This window comes from Diorhabda carinulata, chromosome 5, assembly GCF_026250575.1.
Source record: "Diorhabda carinulata isolate Delta chromosome 5, icDioCari1.1, whole genome shotgun sequence".
NCBI classification, from domain to species: Eukaryota; Metazoa; Arthropoda; class Insecta; order Coleoptera; family Chrysomelidae; genus Diorhabda; species Diorhabda carinulata.
This window is the reverse complement of record NC_079464.1, coordinates 3,225,021-3,251,867: the sequence shown is the minus strand read 5'-3', so window position 1 is coordinate 3,251,867 and position 26,847 is coordinate 3,225,021. Positions and strand designations below refer to the sequence as shown.

Sequence of the window (26,847 nt, the reverse complement as noted above, 5' to 3'; positions counted from 1 at the left end):
GAATTGGTGAATATGCCGGCGAATTTTCACTAGTAACAAGCTTTGGAGGGTTGAGGGATGAAAGGAAATGAATGAAACTCAAAATTACAAATGAAACCAATTTATTTTTATAAAAAAACAATATATTAACATAATTTAATCACTTGGAACATTCACATACTTTGATATTTATTAGAAATAATAAATACTAGTAAGTAATTGGAACAATTACATTGTTTTTTATTAAACTGGGATGGATTTGAGTTAAATTAATTCCCTTATAAGGGTATGATTTTAGAGACTCATGTTCAATTAAAACTGAATTTAAATGAATTCGATCACAACAATGTGATGTATCACAAAACTATAAAGAGAACTTCTTAATTACTAATGTTTTAAAACGAAAAAAAAAAAATGAGAATATTAAGGCACTAAATAATACAGATTCCGAAAAATATTTGATAAAAATAATGTAGAATAAAATATTAATTAATCAAATGCATATAAAACTTTTTTTTTATATAAAATTTAAAAATAATTGACTCGTTGGTATTCGGGAGTTATCACCCGTACTACCACTTTTTTTAATCAATAGATTTTTATGACCATCACCTGGACTAATATATTTAGAATAGACAACTGGATCATGACGTCACGGGCGTGATAGATAACTTTCCAAACAATGTTTGTGTTCTTTAAAGTTATTTAAAAGAGTTTAATTAGTTCACTGTTGTATAAGATGATAATATTTAACTCAGTTAAAACGTTTGGAAAGTGATCTGACCTGTGCTAACAATGGAGATGTGTGGCATCAACACTCCTGTAGTGTATTATTACAATCATTCAATAGAATATAGATATGAAAAGTGTAAGTGAAATCATATCTTTTATTTCAGTTAAAATTATATTCTAAACTTTGGCAGTAACCCTATCCAGTGTTGTGATATTCAATGTTATCAAAATCGGGTAATTATATAAAAATATTATGTTTCTGTGTTTTTCATTTGCATTTCATGAGTAATTAATTATTATTCTGGGTAATTGTTTAGTATTATATTCAAAATTATTAATCTTATTTCTTTTCAACTGAATTGAATGTACAAATCATCTTACAAATGTTTTCATAACAACGTACAACGTGGCAACAACATCTCTTCTTTTTCTTAAAAGCTTTTTAGTAATACAAGAACAACGAATAAATTGATGATAATCATAGGGAAAAAAAACTTTTTGTGGGAATTTATTCGTTTAAATGCAAGATTCATTTATATTACTTATATAAAGATGTTTAAATAAGTATTAATATTATTTTGAAAACTGATAATTGGTGATAAGTAGAATTAGGCGAATCATTAAAAGTAAAAAAAAGAAGCGTATGACATTTGATGCAGACTGTTAAAAAAAATAGAAGCAAATTTACTTTAAGAACTGAACCTAGTGTATTTTGGAAGTGTTTTTTAAAATAAATTGAGAACAATTGGAATGTATCCAAATGTGAAGTTTTGTGTATAGTACTCGAAGTTTTATAGAAATATAGCAGGTATGTGAAACTACTCTATAATTGTTAGTATTTTATTCAATTTCGAGACATTTTGGTGTAGCTTCCGCCATGTTTTTATGAGGCTTCGCAAATGTTTTATTTCAAAGTGTTCGTAGTTTAGGTACCATTAACTATTTATTACCAATAAATATGAAAAAAATAAATAAAAAAAGTTCATTTTATTTATATTCTATAAAAAATATCAAAAATCTTTTTCGCTCTCGGCCGGTACGCATATGAATAGTTTAGCACAGCCATTATTGAAATTGTTGAAAATTCGTTTTAACCATATCGGTTTGTTTCGCCAACCGATCGTTATGACGTAAACCGGTATACCGCACAAAATGAATGCGACGCCAATTCCCACTTCCATCGGACTTACGTAACAAGGGAACGTCACCAGAAACGTGCATATCACGAAGAACGTGATCGGTAATATTAAATTAATTTTAATGGGGCGCATGGCTTCCGGTCGAGTTTTGCGCATGTACATTAGTCCTAAAATGCTTATTGTGATGAAAAGCGATTCGACGAACGAACTGTAATTTATCAAAGCGTAAACGTCTTCTACCATTACCAACGCCGCCGTTATTATGCCCTGAGAAAAAAACATTATTCATAATATCAATTAAACACATTTAATTAACTGTAGTGGTAACAAAAAACTGTTTAAAATTACAATAAATTTGGATATATTTGGTTAAAAAAAATTCGACGTTGCCAAACGTACAATCCATATTCTACTGAAATATGCTTCATAACTGTATTATACTCAATAATGGCGACGATAGTATAAAATTAGAAATATGTACGCATCTAAATAAAGTGCGATGTTGCCAAATATACGTTTTTTATCCATATTTTGAAAATTACGACAAAAATCTGTTGTTACATCAATTCGATATTCTTTATAAAAAATTCTTAAACATATATACAGAATGTTTTATATGAAAATAACCAAAGTGACAAAAAAACAACCAAATTTTCGTATTAGCCAAGAAATTGATACATGAGATTAACAAGATTGAGATGTTGCCAAACTTTATTTTTTACATCAAATTAGAAAAATTTGTACAATTGATATATATATATATATATATATATATATATATATATATATATATATATATATACAGAGTGTTTGATGTAAAAAGCCAGTGATACTTTTTGTATGAGCAATGACAACAGCGTAAAAATAAAAAAGATATTGTGCCCAAAACAAGTGATCGAAATGACATTGACAAAATTGCGACGTTGCCAAACGTAAATTTTAGCAACAAATTAATGGAATTTCAACAAAATTATGCCTAATACGACAACATGTAGAATTCAAACGATCGATATAACATTTTAACAAAATTGCGACGTTGCCAAACGTACTTTTTTGCCTCAAAATATGGGAATTTCAACAAAATTTCTCCAATATGACATCAGTGTGAAATTGAAATGATCGATATGACATTTTAACAAATTTGCGACGTTGCTTAACATAATTTTTTCTTTTAAATTGAGGGTATTTCGATAAAATTTTGCACAATACGACAACACTGTAAATTTAGAGATAGAAACATTAGAATAACAAAATTGCGACGTTGCCAAACGTAAATTTTGGCAACAAATTAAGGGAATTTCAACAAAATTATGCCTAATACGACAACATGTAGAATTCAAACGATCGATGTGACATTTTAACAAAATTGCGACGTTGCTTAACATAATTTTTTCTTTTAAATTGAGGGTATTTCGATAAAATTGTGCACAATACGACAACACTGTAAATTTAAAGATAGAAACATTAGAATAACAAAATTGCGTTGTTGCCAAACGTAGTTATTCACTTCAAATTTAGGAAATTTCAATGAAATTGCACCCAATACGACTATAGTGCAAAAGTTGAAAATATTACATGAACAAAATTGCGTTGTTGCCAAACGTAGTTATTCACTTAAAATTAAGACAACTTCGAGAAAATATTAACAAAAGTTAAATAAACTTATATATACAGGGTGTTTTATTTTAAAAGCATAAATTCAAATTTTTAAAATCTTACCAAAAACACTAAAGACGGTACTGGAGTGAGCCTCTTCACCGAAATCAAGCATAGAGCCCTGGGTAAATGTCCTTCTCTAGCTCCGACGAAAAACAATCTAGAAGAAGCGAAAATGGCACCGTTCAATGATCCGAATGTCGAACAAGCAACTGACACCGGCATCAGAAACGAAAACATCCCCAAAACTTTATCACCGAAAGTTACGGCCACGGCATCGGACGCCAGCACATCGTCTTTACTTAAAACCACGAAATAGGCCACATTAGCTATTACGTATACTACAGTTACCACTGGCATGGAAATGCAAATGGCCTTCGGGAGATTCCTGAAAAAAAAATTAGTTTACTTTCCATTGACAATTTTGACATTTGAAGTATCGTGATTCGGGAGAAATTGAAATTTAAGCGTTGGTAGTAATGAGGAAACGTTTCATACCAATGTTAATCCAGTGGCGTGCTACGACGGATTTACTTATTAAATAAAAAATTAACTAATGAATTCAGTACTCACTTGTATGGATTTTTGAGTTCTTCGGTAACGAAATTTAAATAATTATATCCAGAATAGGAAAATAATCCCGAATAAAACGCTACGGCGATATGTCCGGGATCCCAATTAGTACCTTCCATGGGTCTTTGAAAATTTTCCACGTGTCCCGCGCAAGCGTAATAAACACCAGCTAGAACAATTATTCCGAGAGCTAACATCTTCGTTGCCGTAAATATGCTTTGGACTCGAGTCACCCATTTTACGTTGTAACAGTTGACTACCTAACAAAATTGATAATACAACTCCGTTATACACAATAATCTAAGAGAGTTAACTGTCAATATGTTTGACGTACACTCAGGTATAACGTCATATCTGACACACTAATAAAGTGATTAGAACTTGTTTTCTCAGTGTAATCTATTATATTTCATGTTAAACGACTATTTATCCAATATTTTTTCATAGTAAATTGTAGAATTCAATTTATTTGCCCATTGATAAAAATAATTTCAGTGGAAATTGCCCCTGTATAAAAAAATCCACCTACGAAACTTGATAACAACAATAAATAGATAAGAAAGGATTATATTTTATTATAGTTATTAATAGCGTACAACTGACGTATTAAATACTTTGATCCAAAGATAAAATATGAAAATAATTTCTCTTAGTGTATAATTACCGTTAAAATGCATATGGTAACGGCAGCTAGAAGCCTCACTGCTTCAAATGGCGCCGGACACGTACCCCAAAACGGTTGCAAAATATATTGTGCAAAAGTTATAGCCGTAATGGCGTTCCCTGTTGGTACCAAAATAAATAATGCCACCCATAGATAAAGAAAAGCCGGAAGTGGTCCGAACGCTTCTTTTATATAAGCGTAATCACCTCCGGACTTCGGAATCATAGTACCTGCGAAATAAAATTATTAATCAGTACGCCCCTGAATACTTTATAAGTTCGGAGGTTTATACATAGATGTCGCCACTGCTGCGTAAATAATTAAAATTTCGACTTATAATTTAATATATTGTCTACGCCCTCTGGTGTTGATCTATCAAAACACAATGATAAAGAATTATTGATATCTATGAAATATGTTATAAAAATAAATTTATTTCATGGTAAAATTCTATTAATATCCCATTGTGTACGAATTAAGCTTTAAAGATTTACAAATGAATAACTACACAACAAAATTATTGTTTCCTTTTCTTCTTTTTAATTTGCTTCAAGAGTCTCGTCCGATGTGCATGACCTCGCATGTTATTATCGAATTAAATTGAATTAAAAAATCTTTTCCAACGTTCTTTATTTGCAAAACGATTATAATAATTGTTTTCGGTAAAAGATACATAATTTTATTGAGATTAAACATATATTTTTAAAAGTAAATAACAAAAATATTATTTTATGATACAAGGATAGTTTAGTTGTCTATTTGTTAAAATTTACGTCGCGAAAAAATGTCTTAAGATTGTCAAGGTCATTGACATACAACTTGACAGTGAAAATTCTTTTCACATTGAAATACATATTAAAATATATATTCGATGTTATTATCACAATTATTTTAGTAAAACAACATTTTTCCTTGTGTGATATTTATCTTTGATATTTTATCAATAAATATAAACTGATAATGAGTATATAAAATGGCTGGTGTTTTAGAACTGTCAGCGCTTATACCAGATATTTTCTAGTAAAGTATTTCTAAAACTTGGAACCGGCAACATCGGTACGAAATATACATATAAAATATATAACGCGTTAATATTATAACACAGATCATCGGGTATATAATTTTTGACACAGATATTCCTCTCACCAAAAATTCTACCGTCTCGACATAAGATGATGCAATATCTGGGGATTCCTTTCGGTATGATGCAATAACTATACAGATTGATATCTTCTTTTTGCCACCTATATTTGATTATATACGATAGTTCTGTAGATATAATTATAACTCGTAAACAAATATTATCACTTTGACGGTTTTAAATTATGATATCGAGACTTGAAAACTAAGTCGTATACAATGGGGAAAGAAACATACTTCTATAATTCCATTTAAAAATTTATTATTTATTTTTATAATTATGAATGAAATAAGTAACTATATTCAATGGAAAGTTGTAAAAAGTATTGCTAATTTAGATATTACAAGATGGCGGAAATACGTTTAGAATATTTTAATCATTTTTACAAGTTTTATTGATATTTTTGAAATTAAATACGTAGAAATGTATAACATTCAGCTTAATTAGGCCTAAATAAAACGAAAATGAAGAATAAAATTTTTCGATATCTCGCTTCGTTTTTGAGATATCCATACTTGAAGTTATAACCAAACGTTAGTTTAGGTTTGTAGAACAGATGACGTTTAATACTTCGTGAAGAATGAAGATTTTATTGTTTTAATTTCATCACGAGTTAATTTTTATATAATTTACCCTTATAGAACGTATTTCTGAAGCTAAATCGATAGTTATATATAATTTTCATCATTTTGTGATAAATATTTACCAATAATTTGAAGTTTCTATTAATAATTAAATGTAGAAATATGCTATTTTGAGGTTATGAAGCAACAGGTATGCTTCGAATGCTTTCAATAGCGAAATTAGGTTAGATTGGTCCTTTTCGACTTCAAGTATAGATATCTCGAAAACGAAGCGAAATATCGAAAAATTTTGTTCTTCATTATCGACTTATTTCGTGTCGATGTACAAAATGGCGACCCGGAAATGATAGTCGTGCCATATTTATCAACTTAATGTCAATTCATCTGACATATACGTTCAAATTTTTTTTTACAATTTTCAACACCTGGTATTTCGTGATATAATGAGATCGATCTTAAAATAAAATACGAAAACCTGTTTTGAAATATAAACTATGAATTTTAAATAGATTTCGTAATACATTTTGCAATAACATTAAAATTTTCTTAGTCCGCCTCTGTTATAAGGAACCCGCTTTTATATTAACTTTTAGGGTTTTTTATCGGTTAAAAAGGATAGAAACAAAAAATTTGTCGTTTTATTAAATAAAATATTTTTTACAGTGTAAGAATCGATTAATCACATTTTTGACCTGAATTAACATACAAATAATGTACATTAACATAATACTAGAAAAAAATAATAATGCAAATAATGCGAATAATGCAATAAACAAATTGTTTTTAATATACAAACTCACCTAATTCCGTATAACATAAAGCACCTATCATGGATAAAAGCCCTGAAAGTATCCATACTATAAGAGCCTGCCCTATAGATCCAGACACTTTCAAAACTCCCCTCGGCGAAACGAATATACCTGAACCGATTATGATACCAACAATAATTGCTACTCCATCCAAAAGTGATAATTCTTTTTTCATTTTCACGCCCGAAGTTTCCGACGAAGTACCATCGTCGTTTTGCTTGTTCGCACATTCAATTTCCTTGCCCATTTCGAATTTTATTTCGATATTTAAAACAAACAATTAACTATATACACTTCACCACGTGTATTTACCGCGCTGTCACTAACAGACCGCATACCGTTTCAAAAACAAAATGACGAATGGACGAACCGAAACGGTACGTAGAATTGAGATTAGGTAGAAGGTCGTACCTCCCTTCGTCTACCGACAAACAGTATAAATGCTACGAGATTTAAGGTGAAAACATAACTAGTCTTTTCAAGCTTCCTACTTTTCGTTGTTCGATTTACATCCTGTGCAAAATTGCCCTATTGTATTACTTGAAACCCAGCGGCGTAACATGAAGGTTTTATATAAAACTTTATAAATATAAATAATTAAAGTTAATAAAACAAATTATTATTTATTTAAGTAGTTTTTGGAAATTTACATGTTAAAACAATCGGATCTCTGCTGTTTACTGATATAAATCTTACTTAAATTTAAAGTGTTGCTTTGTGATAAGACAATGGCGTCACTAGAAAGAAAATATTAATAAATATTCAAATCATTTTAATCCTGAAATAGTAGTTCGTTACGAGTAAATCTTGAAATTAAAAAGGAAGATTAATATTGAATAATTTTGATATATATGAATATATAAATAGTTTTTTCTTTTTTGCACCATCACTGTTCAAAACCATATTTATATAAAAAAAGTATTTACAATGAATATATACAAGATAATATATCAAAATCGTCACGGTCAAATTGATTGTTTACCTCTTCAGCGAGATAATAATGCATTTTAGAGGTCCTTTGGGTCACCTTTATATAAAAATATATACAATTATATCTCGATATATTTTTTATTTAAAAAAATTTCGTTTTCGAACCTAACTAACTAATCCAATAGTAAAAGATGTATGTGAAAAAAAGAAGAAGACAAATATCTTGAGGTTATATTTCGGTTGTCATTGTATGTTTATAATGTAAACAAAATAGTGTGTTTTTTAATGAAATACAAACAATACTTTGTTGTAATTAGTTTTTAAGCATCAAAAATTACCGAAATAGGTAAAATGTCGTCTACTTGGAACGGTGAATATTACATCGCTTTAGAATGTAAAGATTTACAAGCTAATGCAATGGCGATTGATTCCACAGGAAATATCGTTTTACTCGCTGGGTAATTACTAAATTTCAAATTATTACATTATTAGTCGAGAATAAATAATTTTAGTCGGAGATATTTAGCGATAAGAAATTTGGAAGATTGTGGAAGTCCGGAATTTCAAAAATTTCCCAGACAAAGTAAATACGATGTCGGCGCAGCCGAATGGAATCCCACGCATTACCACAAGGAATTGTGTGTTATTTCAGTAATTATTCTTCTTATATTCACCTAAACATATCTCAAATTAATCTTTTTAGAGTAATCAAAGATTGGACGTTCTTACTTGGAGGTTAGACGAGCTCATAGCCACGTTTTCAGTTCGTGCCCATACACGAGTTATAACCGATTTAAACTGGCACAAATTCGATCCTAACCTTCTAGCTTCGTGTTCAGTTGATACTTTTATTCACCTTTGGGACCTCAGAGATTCCAGAAGACCGACTTTGTCGTTATCTGCTATAGCTGAAGCGTCCCAAGTTAAGTGGAATAAAGTTTCTACACACCTTCTAGCTACAGCTCATGAAGGTGATATCAAAATTTGGGATCAGAGGAAAGGTACTGCGCCCATACAGTATATAGCCGCGCATTTATCCAAAATACACGGTCTAGATTGGAGCCCTACATCCGAAAATCATATTTGTTCATCCAGTCAAGATAATACCGTGAAATTTTTTGATACCACTAACCCCAGAAGGGCGGAATGTGTGTTAACTACCAACGCCCCCGTCTGGAGAGCGAGATATACCCCGTTCGGTACTGGTTTAGTCACCGCAGTGGTACCCCAATTAAGAAGAGGTAAGAATTATCTTATCAATAATGTTTTTTACAGAATTAATCATATTTTAGGGGAAAATAGTTTGTTATTGTGGAATACTGCTAACCGCGCAACCCCCATGCATACTTTTGTCGGTCACCGCGACGTAGTGCTGGAATTTGAATGGAAGAAACAGACTCCCGGGGATTCTAACTTCCAACTCATCACGTGGTCCAAAGATCAAACTTTATTGGTGTGGAAAATCGAGCCTTTCATTCAGAAGTTGTGCGGCTACGAACCCGTTGATCCAAGGGAAAGAAATGATTTGGGAAGAGACACTGTGGACAGTTTTAAGCTGTTTAAAAAAGCTTCTCCAAAAATTCAGCCTCTGCAGCAGGAATTTTCTTTGCTTAACGTACATATTCCTAATTTAGTTATAAAAAGAATGGATTCCATAGCTCGATATGTGTTAGTTAGTGCTGCTGTGAATAATTTCAATGTTCATTTGAAGGTTAGTTTTCCCAGTGCTTATCCACATGGGGTACCACCAGGATTTGAAGTTATCAAAGAAGGTAAGCTCTTGTTTATTCTAATTTTCATCAATAAATTTTCAATCTAACAGTTTTTAAGTGATAGGACATTAGAATCAACCTTTTTTAATCAATACTATTTGATTTTGAATGATTTTACGTGGTAGGAATTAATAATCAAACTTTTTGTATACTACTAGTTGAAATTGAATAGTCTTTGAGTGGTAGGACATTAGAATCAAATTTTTTTATACGATTCTAGTTGATTTATAATGGATTTTACATGGTTGCATTTTATAATCAAAGGTTTGGTTAAAAAATAATTGATTTTTATATGGTAGGACATTAAAGTCAATAATTTCAATCAATACTGGAAGATAATAAGCACTCTTTTACTTAATAAGACATTAGAGTCAATCAATTTTACATAGTAGGACATTAGAGTCAATCAATTTTACATAGTAGGACATTAGAGTCAATATTTTGATCAAACCTATTTACAATTGAATAATTTTTAAGTGGTAGGACATTATAATCAATTGTCTCAATGGATATTAATAAAATTTGAACAATTTTGTACGCAGTAGGATGTCGTAGGACACTAAAACAAAGTTTTTGACAAATCTAGTTGAGATAAAATGTTTTTCTTGTCGTAGGACATTATAATCAATCGTTTTGATCAATTCTAGTGAAAATTGAATAATTTCTCACACAGTAGGACTTAAACAATGTTTTTTATATAGTAGGTCATTGGAATCAATTTTTTTGAAAAAACTAGTCGAGATTGGATTGTATTTATGTGTTAAGACATTAAAATGAACATTTTTGATCAATTCTAGTGAATATTGAACGATTTTTTACATAGTAGGATATCAGAATCAATTTAAACAATGATTTTTATATAGTAGGACATTATAATCTTTCTGATAGATTTATTTTTACGTAGTAGGACATTGGATCCATATTTTTAAATAAATTTAGTCGATTTTGAATGATATTTATTTGGTAGGACATTCAAATCAATAATTTTAATCAATTCGAGTGAAGGTTGAACAATTTTTTACCTAATAGGACATCATAATCGATTGAACGGATGATATTTCACATAGTAGGACATTAGAATCAATTTAATGGATAATTTTGACGTAATAGGACTGAAAATTTAATTTTCTCGATTATTATGAATAGAAAAATTATTTACAGGTTCAAACATAAACGAATCAATAATAATTCAACTTCTACAAATGTTGAAACACTTAGCCCAACAAAGGGTATCAAAAAACAGAACTTGCTTAGAACCGTGCTTAAGACAAATGGTAACTACTTTAGAACAACTGAGCACCGACAACGAAAATAATCGACTCTACAACAGACCCTACCTCGAACCATCGAGCCTCTTTTCCGGCTACAACGACGCCTACATACCCTTCCCGAGGACGTCGGGGGCGAAGTTCTGCTCGGTAGGAACATTAGTTTGTTTCAACAGACCGATGTTTTCGCGACGATTGTCCACCAAAATGGACGCGACTCCGCGAATCGTGTCGACCACCCCCAGAGCCCTATCGGCCTTGGAAAACATCTACTCGAAACGAAACGACGACATGACGGTTTCCGCTTTCTATTACCAGAGACAGAGGTCGAGGGTTAAACAGAATTATTCGAAAATCACCAAAGCCGTCGTGCATATTTACGATACTATGGGCCTGTCGTTCGTCAATCGACAGTTGGCCGAAGAATATATTTTGGACGGCGACGTCGGGACTATCTGTAAACACAACGCGGCCGCCGCGGCGGTCGTCGGTCGGTGGGATCTCGTGCAAGCTTGGACTTTGGCCGAATTGGTGGCCGGGCCGCAACAAGCTGACGAAGAAAATCTGTGGAACAATCATCCGTTCGGAAACAAACTCATGCAATCATTGTAAGTACTAACGGAATAACTTAACCTCACTTTCACGGCTATCGACGAAACTTTCTTTATATCAGTTTATTTAACCATATTTGTCGATATCTCCCGTATATTTTCGTTTATATTTATCGTAACCACGTTTCAGATTGACATAGTATGTCCTCACTTTCGAATATATCAACGAAACATTCTGATTGTCTTTTTTTCATCGCTTTTTTTTTTCAACATCCTGTATATTTTTAACGTCACTACATTTCGGGTTGGTTCAGGTTCACGTTACGTGTGTCGACAAGGTGGCGGCGATGTTTAGAATTCTTCTTTTTGTTGTATTTCTTCTTCTTTATCCCCCAATAAACTTGAACTCTTCCTAAAATTCTAATAACTTTCAGATTGACAGTTCCAAAAGGAACTTAACCTAACTTTTGCGCACGTCAAGAAAATATTTCACATGTCACGTTTTTCACGAATGGTATTTCTTCTTTTTTATCTCAAATAAACTTGAACCCTCTCTAAAATACTTCTTTTCTAATAACTTTCACATTGACACTTCTAAAATTGAAGAACTTAACCTAATTTTCGCGTACGTCAAAAAAATATTCCAAATGTCACTTGTTTTAAGTATTTCCGAACATCCTGTATATATTTATTGCATCATCAAAACTTTACACATTACGCGTTTCGACAAGATGGCGGCGATGTTAATATTTTGTACGCTGACAGTTATAAAAATAGAGAACTCAACCTAACTTTCATAAATATCGATAGAACGTCTCGAATACCAGTGGAATTACATTTTCTCGAGTATATTATCAATACCCTGTATACTTATCTCTGTCTTAATCACCACGTCCTATCTATTAAAACGCAATTTTTCTAAAATTCTTCTTTTTTTTTAATACGTTCCCCGTTGACAGCTTCACACAAAAAAACAAATAACCTCATTTTCACGTCTTTCAACAAAATCATTTTGGTTAAGTATATTTCTATATATATTTGTTAGCACCCTATATATTTTTATCTGACTTTATTGTTCCTACGTTTCGTGTGGGTTATATAATTCAATTTTTCATCATTAGAATTTCGCATTACGCTTCTCAACACGATGTACAGATGGCGGCGATGCTGTGTTGCATTTTTGGTAAAGAACACGACGTATCGAGTAGAAAATCATCTTTAAAATCCCTCTTACCTCAATCTGTAAGTATTTAAGTCACTTATCATTTTACCCCGTACAGTTACATGCACTACTCCCATTTTTCCCAGAACAAAGTGACCGCGGACAACCAGATTTTCGGTTTCCATAAATCGATTACAATTTATGCGTTTCAATTATAAAATCAAAACAATATTGAAAATTAATCGAATCGAATAATTTTTTTTGAATTCTCGTAGAAACTGTAGATCGTAATATATTCATTTCGTCCTACATCCCTGCTTCGAAATTATTCCGCCGACACTGTCTGTCAACGACTACTACCGAATTCCGTTATAACAACAATAAATACAAACATCTTACCGTCACCGTGATCTGGTGGGCAAAATAAGTACTATAAGTTTTAGCGTATGCTAAAATCGTTCTTATGACTTCTTTGCACAGGGGTGTTATTTGGTCGCAGTCCATGTAACTGTATGAAGCTTATTACTAATCTTCTTTTTAATTTTGCTTTCGATTTATCCATTACCTAACCTAAAATTTAGTATTTAGTTGTTTATTTACGAGCGTGAATATAAATCTTGTGTTGTTGCTTTTATTAACAATAATATTATAAATCACTTGCTATATGAAGAATGCATTTTTCACTCATAATCACTTTCTTTTTTATAGCAATTAGTGCCTGGGAAAAAATGGTTGAAGGTAATTTTTGATTAGATTTATATATGTGGTGCTTGGGTTTCTTTCATATCTATTTATTATGAATCAATTTCATGTTTTGTTTTTCGGTGTTTATAAATTATAAATTTATTAAAATTCCAAGACCGAACACTATTCCTTATAATAGAGTTATAGTCCGTTCATACATGTAATAAAATCATCGATTAATTTACAAGTTATTAGGAATAATAGTTTTCGGTCTCTTTATACAAATTGAGATCAAAAATTATTGAAATATCACGTTATATAGAATTTTTCAGATATTAAGTCAAATAATTTGCATTTATATCAGTCTGTGGTTATAAGATGGCGCTGTAAGCGAATTATAAAAATTTGTATTGAATTTGACATTCTAATGATGGTTTGAATAAGTACCTGCTCACGAGGTGGCGTTGTAATCGAGATACACGACTGACAGTCGTTTTCGTACGGGGTTAAATGTACCTCCGGCTAGAAGGTGGCGCTGCAATCGAGTTATAGAAATCTGTATTGGATTGGATAATGCAGACGGTTTTTGTGAAGTTAGTTAAGCATTTTGTTAGAAAGTGGAGTTGTAAACGAATTTTATTACTTTGATAGTAGTTTTCAGTATTAGTATAGGTTTTTATTATTAGTAGGTATTAGTATTTGATAATACGGACAGTTTTTTTTTGATAGGTTACAAGGTGGCGCTGCAATCGAATACTTAGGAATCCAATACTTGTCAATTTTATTTCGTTTATATGAGTATCTAGACTATAGATGGCGTTGTACTCGAGATGAAGGATCTGTTGATATTATAATTAGATTTTATTTCTTTAACGTCGATTTGAATGAGTGTCAAATCGAAAGATGGCGCTACAATCGAGTTATAGGAAACTGTATTGAAGAGTCATGCTAAAAGGTGGTGTGGTGCTAGAGTATAGTTATAGGCATTTGTAATGAAGGTGATGATTTCTGTATGGATTTAAATGAGTCTTCGGTTACAAGGTGACGCTGGTATCGTCTCATAGGAATCTGTATTCAATTTGACAATAAAAAAGATGATTGTTAACAGGGGGCTTGCAATAGAGTCGTATTTGAATTTGAGCATGCATTTTTGCGAAAGTTTGAGTCTCTGATTAAAAGATGGCGCTGCAATTGATTTTTTAAAACCCAGTAGATGTCGCTGTAAATTGTCATAAAAATTTATATTTTTGATCTCACCAAATGGAATTATTGCCAAAATGGGTGACGATGGAATATTTTCAGTCCGAAGGTTCTCCTTATCACACGATCCCATCGGCGGACGTCGTAGCTGACGGTTGGGTATTGCCCATGATGCGAACGACGCGATCCTCGTCGTTAGACAATTTGACTATCGAAGGCCCCATCCGAATACCTCCCCAAAAAACGATACCGAACTCAATGTACGAATATTACAAACTCGCTTACGCCGAAACGTTACACAGATGGCAACTGATCTACAATCGAATCGAAGTTCTCAAGTACATGAGCGTCGTACCCGAACCGCACAAAGGCGTCGAGTTCGTTAGCGAATGTAAAGACTGTTTGAAACCGACCAGATTCGGTAACTGCAAAACTTGTAGAAAGTTGACGATGAAGTGTATCGTTTGCGATATATCCGTTAGAGGGTCTGCCAATACTTGCGCTTACTGCGGTCACGGGGGTCATACGAAATGTCTCAAATGGTGGTTTTCGTTCAAAGACATCTGTCTAACGGGATGCGGGTGTAAATGTTTGATAGAGGCGGCGGAAATATTCACCGCTTAGTTGACAAAAAAAATATGTGATACTTCATTAAAGATATATTTAAGAAAACAAATATCGTGTCTTATTTCTCGTACCTCACCCACTCTAATTTTTACCTCGTATAAATTTACTACTGTCAGATGTCACTTTAACAATCGAAGTAATGCATTACCATCGAAATAAACTTTTAACTATCTAATTACTGCAAAAAAAATAGATACTTTATTTTTTTCAAAAAATAAATATGTTCATTATCATTGATGATAATAATAATAATAATAATATCGACGTTATAATAACAAATTTAAAGATAAATCAGTGGTAACTAAAGTGGCTTAAAACCTATTTAAATGCAGACCAAGACCAAAGAACTGTCATGACATGTGTGAAATTGACAATCGAAAATTATGTTTGTATAACAATTATATTCATTTAGTAATTCAATGAGAATTAAATAAAAATTGATTCGGTTCTAATTTCCATATTTAGTGAATACTCACACCATTTTAATAATCAATATAATAAATCATGAAACGGTACATTTGTTTTGGGTGTAAATCAATGTCACAAATATATTTAATGACGTGTTAGTTTTGTCTATTAAATAGATAAAAGTACCTAGATGGCTTAAAACCCATTCAAATACAGGCCAAGAGAGAAGAGCTGTCATGATATGTTTAAAATTGACAATTTATAATGAAAGGTTAGGAACTTTTAATTTTAATCATTTATTTATTTTAAAATTAATTGATTGCTTATTCTCAGTGATTTAATTTAACTTTTTATTTTCAATTTGTATTGAGAATGTGTGTTCTGCTTATATTCCGCTGTGTTATAGATTCAACAATAAAATACATTTAACGTATTCTTTTGTACAGATTTTATAATGAAAACTTCGAGGTAAGTGTTGTTTTAAATATTACCTTATATTTTGTTCACTTTTGGGAGTAATGCGATATCTTGGATGTTAAACCAAAGGAAATAGTACAAAAAAACCAAAAAGAAACGTTTTTATTTAAATCATTTATTATGTTTGTTAATCACATTTAACTTAACTATACAAAATCAAATCCTGTATTCCGAAATACAAAAACAAATGAAACGAATTATTCCTTCTTCAAGGAATATCTGACACTATTTCTATGGTAACCAGGATTATCAAATGTAGTGGTAGCTCCTTTATACAATGGGTTATCGTTCCTACCCCATTTCAATTTCTTTTGTTCGTTTTCGAATTTGGCGTATTCTCGTTTATCGTGGATCGTCGTTAATATTTTCCACATTAATAACGTCAATAAACCAACTATAAGAATGGCCCCTATTACTCCCAATATCCAAGCTAAAAATTGAACATTAAATTTTTTATGGAACGTCACGTTTTATTCATCTCCATTTTGATTGACATTAATTCATATTTTAAACACGTTAACTGCCTTATATTACACACAGATTACTGAAAGTGATTAGTTTTGTCAATTAAATTCAATTAAAAAAATCTTACCTAAAACATTTGGTGGTTCAGGACATATTTTTTTATCCAATGCTTTAACAATTAATTTATCATCTTCAGTATATGAATATTCAAAATTTATTATACACGAATTGATATCCAGTATTTTACATTTTTTAAATTCTCCGTTTTCTTCTATATCGAATTTACGTAATTTCTCCGTTTTAAATAAAGTACAATTCGTATCGCAAACATCTTTGTAAATTCCAGCCTTGTACACCTGACATTCCACGCACGGTCGTAACTCCTCACACCTACAATAATACGGGGGTGATATAAAAAGTTATATTATAAAACTAATAATGTCTTTTCACCTTTGCGCCGGACATGACGTGCACTCTTCGCAAAATTTACCGGAATATCTGTTGTTATTTTGCATTTCGCATTCGCACCTATTGCAAATACATTTACCGTGACCGGAACAAATTTTATCGTTGTCCGGCGATCTGCAATTCGTTGTTGATAAGTCACATTTGCAATCGTCTCCGGAAAATCCTTTAAAACATTCGCATTTGTTACAATTACACGTACCTAAGAAAATAGAAATAATGTTATAAACCCAGTAGAGTTGGTATCGAAGCTTTCCTACCTTTACCAGAACATAAAATTCCGCCTATTCTTTTACATGAAAAATTATCGCATTCGCAATATTGACCGGTGAATTTCTCGCCTGGATTGTTAGCTACGGCATTGCATTCGCATTTACCACATCTACATACACCAGATCCTGTAAATAGAACATCCACTTCTATATTAATTTCTCAAAATTTAAACGGTTATTTTCAAACTGTCAGAAATGTAAGAGAAACTTCCCAACTCTATACCGAAATAAGTAACATTCCCTAACAAAATAAATGTCCAGTTGAAACTGTAGATGGCGTGGTTAATAAATGTCAAATATAATAAAAAAATGTGCGTTTTATATATAAATGAGAGGCTAGAAACGAGGAAAATATTTTTTTATTTTTCTAGTAACACGTTTTTATGCATATCTTGTGTATAAACACGTCGAAATATACATTTCAATTTCCCACGTTACAGTAATGTAGTTTCGGGTTCCAAATCAAGATGGCGCGCTTGATAGCTTTCTATTTTGATCATAATAAAACTAATCGTTTTATATTAGATTACAAACTTAGAAGAGAAAAAAACTAATTTTCGTACTAATAACAGTCCTAATTAAAATTTCTATCTCACTGCGTAACAGAAATTTTTGGGTTTCAAGTTAAAACTGAAGATGGCGTAGTTTGGGCAATAATAGCTGTAAGACTAGTTTTTTTATTTATATTAGATTCCGTAAACAATGAAAAAGTACTTTTTGTCTTATGTGGTAAAAGTACGTGCTGAGATTTCCGTCAAAACTGAAACCTATTCATTGAAATCTATTTTCGTTTATTATTGTAAAATGGTTAGGTTAGGTTAGATTTTCGTGTAATAAGTACTAAGAGCCTTAACTCTAACTAGCAAAGGCTAATATTGAAATTTCTGCTTTAAATACATCAAACTACAAACTATTTATCCGTGTATCGAAGATTTCTTCGTTTTTAATGTTTCCTCACAAAATTAACTTTTTAATTTCAATTTGAGATGGCGCTGTTACTAGCTTGATATTTCTAATAATTATCAAACGGTTATGTAAAGGAAGATGTTAAGATTAGAGATGGAGAACGATGAAAAAAACTGTTATTTTGAAAACTACGAAAGTATTCAAAAATTTAATTCTGTTAATATATCTTATACATCAAGATGAATTGAATTATAATTTCTAACTATTGTTCCAAAAGATTTATGTCAAAAATATGAAATCATAACCTCGTAAATTTACGAGTATTATGAAAAAATAACTTACCCGAACAAATACCTGTCGTTCCTGGTTTAATGCATAACGTCGTATTCTCCGATTGACTTTGCGTTTTGTCACATTGACAATTTTTACCGAATCTACCTTCAGAACAACTACAGACTCCACAACTCAGATCTCCCATCTCGTTACATTTCGGCGAATTCGGCTCATACGTCTCGTCACTTTTTTTCGAACAAGGACAATCGCATAGAAGATCCACTTCAACTATTAAACTCTCGTTGAGCGATTCCGGTCTTATAGAAATAAATTTTCTTCTTTCGCCATTTTCGGGACACTGTCTTAATTGAATGGTGGCCGTAAAATCGATCACTTGGCCAACGTGGACGTTACTACAACGATCTGAGTTAACCGACCCGTTACAGTTAGAAGAAAATTGCACGTCTATTTCTTCGCTAGCATTCGATGTGAATTTAACACTTTGAACAATTTTCTACAACAAATTTTGTCCGTACGTCATTACGAAAAAAAAAGAAGAAGAGTAACCTAGCTGTTCATCTCAAGGATTATATAATAAAAAGGTCTCGTATCAAAAGGTAAACAACCATAAATTTTTTCATCACAATACTCACCCTGTAGTTGTCTACAATTAATTTAATAACGCTGTCGTCGTCTTTTTCGTCTAATTGGCCGAATTTCGAATTTTCTATAATATCTGATAAGAGTTGATATGATGATTTTATATATGTTTTTTTCACTATAGCAAAAATAATATTTATATTATTTTCTTTTGCGACGTAATTTATTTGAGATACCGAAGGATAATCGTAGATTAAATATTCTTTGTCATCTTCGTAACACCTCGCTGGATTCGGTTCTATAACACCCGCCAATTTACCATCGCCGGCTATATGAAATTCTGCATCTAAAATAAAATCCCATAGAACCTCTGATTAGGCAACCAATTATACACGACACTATTGTAAACGTATATCCATACTTTTTGTTAATTATAGGCAACCAGGAATACATAAGAGCATAGTAAAAGTGTATATACAGGGGCTACATGTTGTGAGTGTATACACATGAGCATGGTTAACATATATATATATATATATATATATATATATATATATATATATATATATAGGGAGAACTTGTAGGTGTATTGTTAGCAGTTGAATAGGCAATCGGGAATACACAGGAGTATGGTTAATATATATATACAGGGGTTACATGTTGTGTGTGTATTTTTAGCAGTTGTATAGGCAATCACAAATACACATGAGCATGGTTAAACTCAAGAATAGTTCACCAATAGGATTGATCAATCCCATAAGACGTACATACGCCAATTCTTGAGCCAAGGTCAAGTGATGCTTACGTCACCTGCAGACCTCGACGGCTTGTTTACCATTTACGCTGTGCGGTATTGCTTGTGTTTTTGTTAATTCGAAAAGGTCGTACAAGTGATTGAAGAGTTGGAAATTCGTTTTTTACTTAGTTCTACGTTTTAAAAACTATTATTTGTGTGTATTATATATGTGGAGAATAGTGAACAAAGACAATATTATTGTTTAAGGCAAAATAATCTTGTGAGACTTTCAAGGGTAGGTAAAAATGTTTTGTTATATTAAAGCTGGATTTAAATAGCAAAATAAAAATTAAAATCCAAGTCAGTTACTGGCTGAAAGAAAACCAGCTGAGCAGAAATGACAATTTAATTGGCTTATTTAAATTTCTATTCTTTATACACCACAATAAAAAATTAAAAAAATGGGCGAATCATAACAGCGTTTTTGGTCGGTTGGTTTGCATTTGTCCAGCAACTAATCTAGATTTTTATTTTACTTTTTTTTGCTAAATGAAACTTTGTTTGTTTGATTTTAGTGCATGTAGTATATGTCCAAAAATCAAAATGCCTGGTACACGTTGTGCTGTGTATGGTTGTGGTAATACCTATAAAACAAGGCAGCAAGAACATGAATATTTTATATTTCATCGGTTTCCCAAAGCTAAAGATCTTGTTTCCCAAACTATGAGAAAAGAATGGATATTACGATGCAAACGGGAAGATAAATTTAACCCTGATACTAGCTACATCTGCTCAGTTCATTTCACAGAAAAGGATTATGAAAGAGACTTACAGAATGAATTATTAGGTTGGTGAATTATTTAATTGTTTAGTGTAATAGTTTATAGCTTTCAAAGTCTATACTGTCCCAAAATGATTTTGGTAATGAAATTTAGTAACTCAATTTGTTCATAAATATATATAATATGTATATGTATTTTAGGTTTACCACTACGAAAAATATTGAAAAAAACCGCTGTTCCTACTTTGGGATTGTATTCAAAAAAATCAACAAGTGAAGCTAGTAGTTCAAGCATCAGTTCCAGAGAAGAAAGACTGGCCAAACGAAATGCAAAGGAGGAAGTGAACAAACTTTTAAAAGTAGCCACGTTAACAGCTCCTATTAATACTTTTTCTGATGATACCGAAGACCATAATCCTAAATCTTTTGGAAGTATTCAGTTTGAAGAGCATGTACCAGAGCCTTCCACTTCATCAACCCCCAACTTTGTCCCAGAAAACTATGATTATAAGGCTTTGTACAATGAGTCTGTAGAGAAATATGAAAAGTTAGAAAGACAGTATGCTCTTTTAAAATCCAGAAGTAATATAAAAAGCACAAATATCAAAAAACTTAATGAACAATTGAAATATTTCAAAAATAAATGCTATAAATCTAGTCCCAAGGTAACATCTCTGTTTCAGAGAAATGAAGCTGCGTCTGCTATACTTAGAACTGTTCTTACTCAAAACCAAATTGATTTATTGTTAAAAAAAAAGAAAAGAGTCAACTGGACAAGAGAAGAAATTGCAACAGCCTTTACGCTAAGATACTACAGCAAGAAGTCATATTTATTTTTAAGAAATAAGTTGCATTACTCGTTACCTGGTCTTTCATCATTAAGAAGGTGGGCTTCCCAACTAAACCTTAATCAGGGTATTTTGAAAGATGTTTTATTTCTGCTGAAACTAGCCGGAGAGTCATTTTCTGATTTTGAAAGGACAGTAGTTTTACAGTACGATGAAGTGAAGGTCAAGAAAACTGAAGAATATAATATTGCTCAAGATGAAGTGCTAGGACCACATAATTATATGCAAGTAGTCATGGCTAGAGGGCTCTTTTCAAACTGGAAACAACCAATTTATATAGGTTTCGATCAAAAAATGACCAAATCTCTTTTAATGGATATTATAACTGAACTGCATAAAATAAATTTCAATGTAGTGGCATGTGTGAGCGATTGTGGTGCAAGTAATGTGGGATTATGGAAACAGTTAAATATCGATATTAATCAGACATCTTTTAAGCATCCTGTTAGTGGTAAGAATGTGTATATGTTTGCCGATGCACCTCACCTGCTAAAACTATTACGCAACTGGCTACTTGACAAAGGTTTTATGCTTGAAGATAATTTATTCGTGAATAAAAGTCCACTTGAAGCTCTGGTAACGCTTACTGATAATGAAGTAAATCCCTGCTGGAAAATTAACAAAAAACATCTTGATGTGGAAAAAACTCTCAGACAAAATGTAAAACTAGCTGCTGAATTGCTCTCCAATAGTGTTTCCACTGGACTTTTGCGATACAAGCCTGGACAAGACAAAAATATGTCAGAAAATCTAGGGCATTTTATTGCTGACATAAATGCATGGTTTGATATTTTCAATAGCTATGTTCCGAGGGCAAATATACCTACAAAACATGCTTATGGCATAGATTTAGAAAACCAAAAACAACACCTCAACAAAATTTATCAAATTGTAAAATCAATGAGAGTAATTGGAAAAAATTGTTTGATGACATTCCAAAAAGGTATGTTAATATCAATATCTTCATTACAGCTACTTTATGAGGACATGAAAGAAAGTATGGATGTAAAGTACATATGCACCCATAAATTAAATCAGGACAGTTTAGAAAACTTCTTTTTCCAAATGAGAAGTAGAGGAGGGCCAGATGAGCATCCGTCACCTTTATCTGCGATTTACAGGATTCGCATGATTTTATTAGGAAAAAATCCTGGTATCTTAGGGTCAGGTGTCAACACTGATGAAAAAGTACTGGAAGAGTACATCGCCCCAAATGTTTTGAAAACTGCGAATGTTGCCAGTGAAGCTGAGCAGTCCTTTCATATTAACGAAACGCAAGGCAGTTCTTCTTTTTCATCAGTTTCATCTGATTTATCCTCATGCTCAGATTATCATCAAAATTCACAGGAAACGACTAATGATGCTCTAGAATATATTGCTGGTTGTCTTGCTAAAAAATACAAAAATATTTTTCCAAGTCTGGGTGATTTTACATACGAAACGACACAAGAACACTCGTATGTACTTAGTATTCCTTCTTGGATTCAACAACTGTCGTACGGTGGTCTCACTAAGCCATCAGAAGAATTTTTAAAAAAAGTTAAAACTTGGAACACTTATTTTGAAAGCCATCATGGAGAATCGTTCAGAAAAGGGCCAGGTGTTGTTTTTAATTTAGCAAAGAAAATCTTTAAAAAAGATTCGAACTATCCATTTAAAATAATTAAGGCTTTTTGTAAATTAAGGACTATAATCACAATAAATTTTAGAAATCTAAAAGCTAAATTTGAAAGCACGAATTTGAAGAGAAAGTCTGTAAAAGGGGATGAAGATGACGGCAGAAAAACTGGAAAAAAAATGTTCAAAATTACTCATTGACAGATTTCTACCTATCTCTTTATTTTATATATATCTGATATTTTATTATTTTTCTTAAATTTAATAATTTAGATTATTATTAGAAATATTTTTCATAAATCAGTTTAAATCATTTCATTTGTTTTTACTTTTTAATTTTTAGTTTAAAGTTTGTTAATGGCTTCTGTTTTACTAATTATAAAATACAGATCATTTTAAAAAATAATTCATTTTCTTTAATTTCTTTTCTTCATTGTATACCTATTATAAATGGAACTTAAAATTAACTGAATAATTGGAAATTGGATTTTAAATTAATATTAATTCATAATAATGAATAAAACTTAAAAAAATAACTGTATTTTTGTTAAAATTGGCCTTTAAACTCATCAAATAGTCTAGCTCAACAAAGAGTTAAGACCGGTCGAGGTCTGCAGGTGACGTCACGTATGGCGATTTTTCGCACGCACATGGCAGACACATTCAGTTTATTGAGCAATCCTATTGGTGAACTATTCTTGGGTTAAACTTATATATACAGGGGCAATTTGTAATAGGTGTATTGTTAGCAGTTGAATAGGCAATCGGGAATACACAGGAGTATGGTTAATATATATATATACAGGGGTTACATGTTGTGTGTGTATTTTTAGCAGTTGTATAGGTTATCACAAACGTATATATACAGGGGCTAAATGCTGTAAGTGTATTTTTAGCAGTCGAATAGGCAATCAGGAATAGACAGGAGTATGGTTAATGTATATATACAGGGGCTAAATGCAGTAAGTGTATTTTTAGCAGTTGTATAGGCAATCACAAATACACATGAGCATGGTTAAACTTATATATACAGGGGCAATTTGTAATAGGTGTATTGTTAGCAGTCGAATAGGCAATCAGGAATATACAGGAGTATGGTTAATATATACATATATACAGGGGTTACATGTTGTGAGTGTATTTTTAGCAGTTGGATAGGCTATCACAAATGTATATATACAGGGTATATGTATTTTTAGAAGTTGTATAGGCAGTCCCAAATAAACATGAGCATGGTAAACGTATATATACAAGGGTTACTTCTTGTAGAATTATTTTTTGCGATAAAAATACGTTGAAGGAGGTGTATAAAGGAGTTTTAAGGGTTGTTAAGGATTTTGTAGCTATTTGAACGCAAGCTCGGTTATATATATATATATATATATATATATATATATATATATATATATATATATATATATATATATATATATATATATAACCTACCAGTGGAAAAAACTAATAGATGACGAGCTTGATCTCGCCATTTAATCTTCTTCTTGCAGACCATCGCTTGCATTATGGCATCAAAGCCGCCTTCCGGGGAATCAAGATTTCCCGAGACATTGGCAGTTTTCACTTTTTCCACGAAACTATTATAGTCTCTGGATAGTGGTAGCATGTTTTTGAAACTGTACGGACTAACGCACTGGCCGGTATCCGTTTTGCAGGGGTGTTTCAACCTAAGAAATAAAATTTACAACGTCCGTCGATGCGTATAGTCCGAGGTGTGACATTCCAAATACTCACTTCGAAGGAACGGTGCTGACGAACGGCAATTCCACTTTATCGATGAAACTACCGAATCCGATAAGAAAATCTTTAGTTATTTTTCTCATAGTATCGGCTAATTTGATTCCTAATTGCGCCAAATTCTTTTTGTATTTCTCCATAGATTTCGATAAGTCCATTATGTAGTATAAGTCGACGGGGTAATTGGCGGCGTTTTGAAATTTGAATCTCAAATCGAATTTTTCTCCTTTCCTCAGAGATAATTTCACTCGTTGCGGTTTCATTTGTATCTTCCGATCTTCTTCGTCCGAGAAATCTTCGTCTTCGATTGTTCGGATCGTCATTTTAGGTGAAATCAATTTTGATTCGTCGCACCATTTTGATGTTGAACTTTTAGATCTGCAATGAGCTCCTCCATCTACCTGGAATTAATTTTTTTTTTTTTTTTTTTCGAAAATATGATAAGAACAAGCCCAAATACTATACAGTTGACAGTTCGGCCACCATTTTGTCAATAAAAACAACAATGTTAAGTTAGGTTATGTTATTTTTACTTTTGAGGTTATAAACGTGTCAATATCTGTCAATATAAAACTATCCTACAACAATACAAAGTATTTTATTTGTATTTTGTAAAATATTCAATGCGATAAATTATTTTCCTCCTGTATATTAAATAGACAAGTATTTTCAATTATTTTGTTTTTTTTTATGTATATATATATATATATATATATATATATATATATATATATATATATATATATATATATTTATAGTTATTAAATTATGAGACTAGTTATTTAAATAGCTCAATACCTGGTCTAAACGTACAAAATCAATTATAAAATTCATATTTACATTTTCAAATTTGGGTTCAATGCACCATTCACAATCGTATTCTTGAATGCACTCTTGACAGTTCTCCTTTATTTCACAAGTAGTATTAACCGATTGAGTAAAAGAAAAATTTATAAAATTAATTGTAATATAAGCAACTATTAAGATCGACATTATTTTCAGAACTGAATACTTGGGAAAATAACTAACCGACAGCGGAAATTGATAAAAATGGTCTGTAAATATAGTCGGATATGAATAACCGCAATACTATATTCAATATTTATAATCTTTTGTCATGTTTTTATCATTTGTTGATCATTTTAAAGTCATCAATTCCGCTAAACAGAAAAGTTCCATTTTAATTAGATATGCAATCTTCAATATGAAATTTACGTATTATAAACATTATATGTTAGTACTATTATGAAAGCAGTGGCGTGTAGATGTCGGGAAATACAGAAATATTTCGAATATGTTTTTATTATTTTTCATGTAGAAATAATCAGAGTTCGTTATTATTATAATTGACATTCTGCAACAGTGAAGGATAAAAGCGACGTTGCCAGAATGTTCATTATCGTAATATATATTTTGTAATACTGACAATTTCAAATAAAATATTATGTACAGTATATCGTTCGTATTTCCTTCAAAAGTATACTATTATTCCAAATAATAAGTGTTACGTCCATGTTGAGATACAACAAAGTTGAAATGATAGTCGTAAGCTAGGCAATCGTTGGTCTGTTTCAATTTGAATACGTGAAATAACGATGTTTCCCATTAGATTTTAATAATTAGTAACATAGTTCTTAAGATAGATTTTAGTAGGATGTTAAATCCTCAAATATATATCGAAATAACTTTATCGTTTTGTTGTTGTTGATTATAAAATTTTTATACTTTGATTTATATTTATCTCGTAGATTAAGGATTTTTTTAATTTCGAAATTT

At 31.5% G+C, this 26,847-nt stretch overlaps 3 protein-coding genes across 5 annotated transcripts; 1 reads left to right on the top strand and 2 right to left on the bottom strand.

The window, feature by feature from the left end:
* Nucleotides 1-84: 84 nt before the first annotated feature.
* Nucleotides 85-7,839, bottom strand: LOC130894553 (large neutral amino acids transporter small subunit 1). The gene is made up of 5 exons (XM_057801433.1): nucleotides 7,269-7,839; nucleotides 4,744-4,973; nucleotides 4,080-4,339; nucleotides 3,570-3,894; nucleotides 85-2,117 (listed from the first exon to the last, which is right to left on the bottom strand). The coding sequence occupies exons 1-5, from the start codon at nucleotides 7,522-7,524 to the stop codon at nucleotides 1,722-1,724; spliced, it is 1,467 nt and encodes a 488-aa protein (XP_057657416.1). The 5' UTR covers nucleotides 7,525-7,839; the 3' UTR covers nucleotides 85-1,721.
* A 393-nt stretch (nucleotides 7,840-8,232) lies between these two features.
* LOC130894552 (GATOR complex protein WDR59) lies at nucleotides 8,233-15,520 on the top strand. Of its 2 annotated transcripts, XM_057801431.1 has the most exons (8): nucleotides 8,425-8,665; nucleotides 8,720-8,858; nucleotides 8,911-9,448; nucleotides 9,500-9,979; nucleotides 11,141-11,855; nucleotides 12,920-13,040; nucleotides 13,669-13,698; nucleotides 14,947-15,520. In XM_057801431.1, the coding sequence occupies exons 1-8, from the start codon at nucleotides 8,559-8,561 to the stop codon at nucleotides 15,466-15,468; spliced, it is 2,652 nt and encodes an 883-aa protein (XP_057657414.1). In that variant the 5' UTR covers nucleotides 8,425-8,558; the 3' UTR covers nucleotides 15,469-15,520. The 2 variants fall into 2 exon arrangements, with proteins under 2 accessions (XP_057657415.1, XP_057657414.1); XM_057801432.1 differs by lacking the exon at nucleotides 13,669-13,698 and having other exon boundaries at nucleotides 8,233-8,665.
* A 935-nt stretch (nucleotides 15,521-16,455) lies between these two features.
* Nucleotides 16,456-26,422, bottom strand: LOC130893933 (integrin beta-PS-like). Of its 2 annotated transcripts, none has more exons than XM_057800391.1 (9): nucleotides 25,912-26,422; nucleotides 25,069-25,472; nucleotides 24,766-25,001; nucleotides 19,391-19,683; nucleotides 18,807-19,251; nucleotides 17,547-17,684; nucleotides 17,272-17,488; nucleotides 16,949-17,211; nucleotides 16,456-16,786 (listed from the first exon to the last, which is right to left on the bottom strand). In XM_057800391.1, the coding sequence occupies exons 1-9, from the start codon at nucleotides 26,062-26,064 to the stop codon at nucleotides 16,554-16,556; spliced, it is 2,382 nt and encodes a 793-aa protein (XP_057656374.1). In that variant the 5' UTR covers nucleotides 26,065-26,422; the 3' UTR covers nucleotides 16,456-16,553. The 2 variants fall into 2 exon arrangements, with proteins under 2 accessions (XP_057656374.1, XP_057656375.1); XM_057800392.1 differs by having other exon boundaries at nucleotides 25,069-25,468; nucleotides 25,912-26,146.
* Nucleotides 26,423-26,847: the final 425 nt, after the last annotated feature.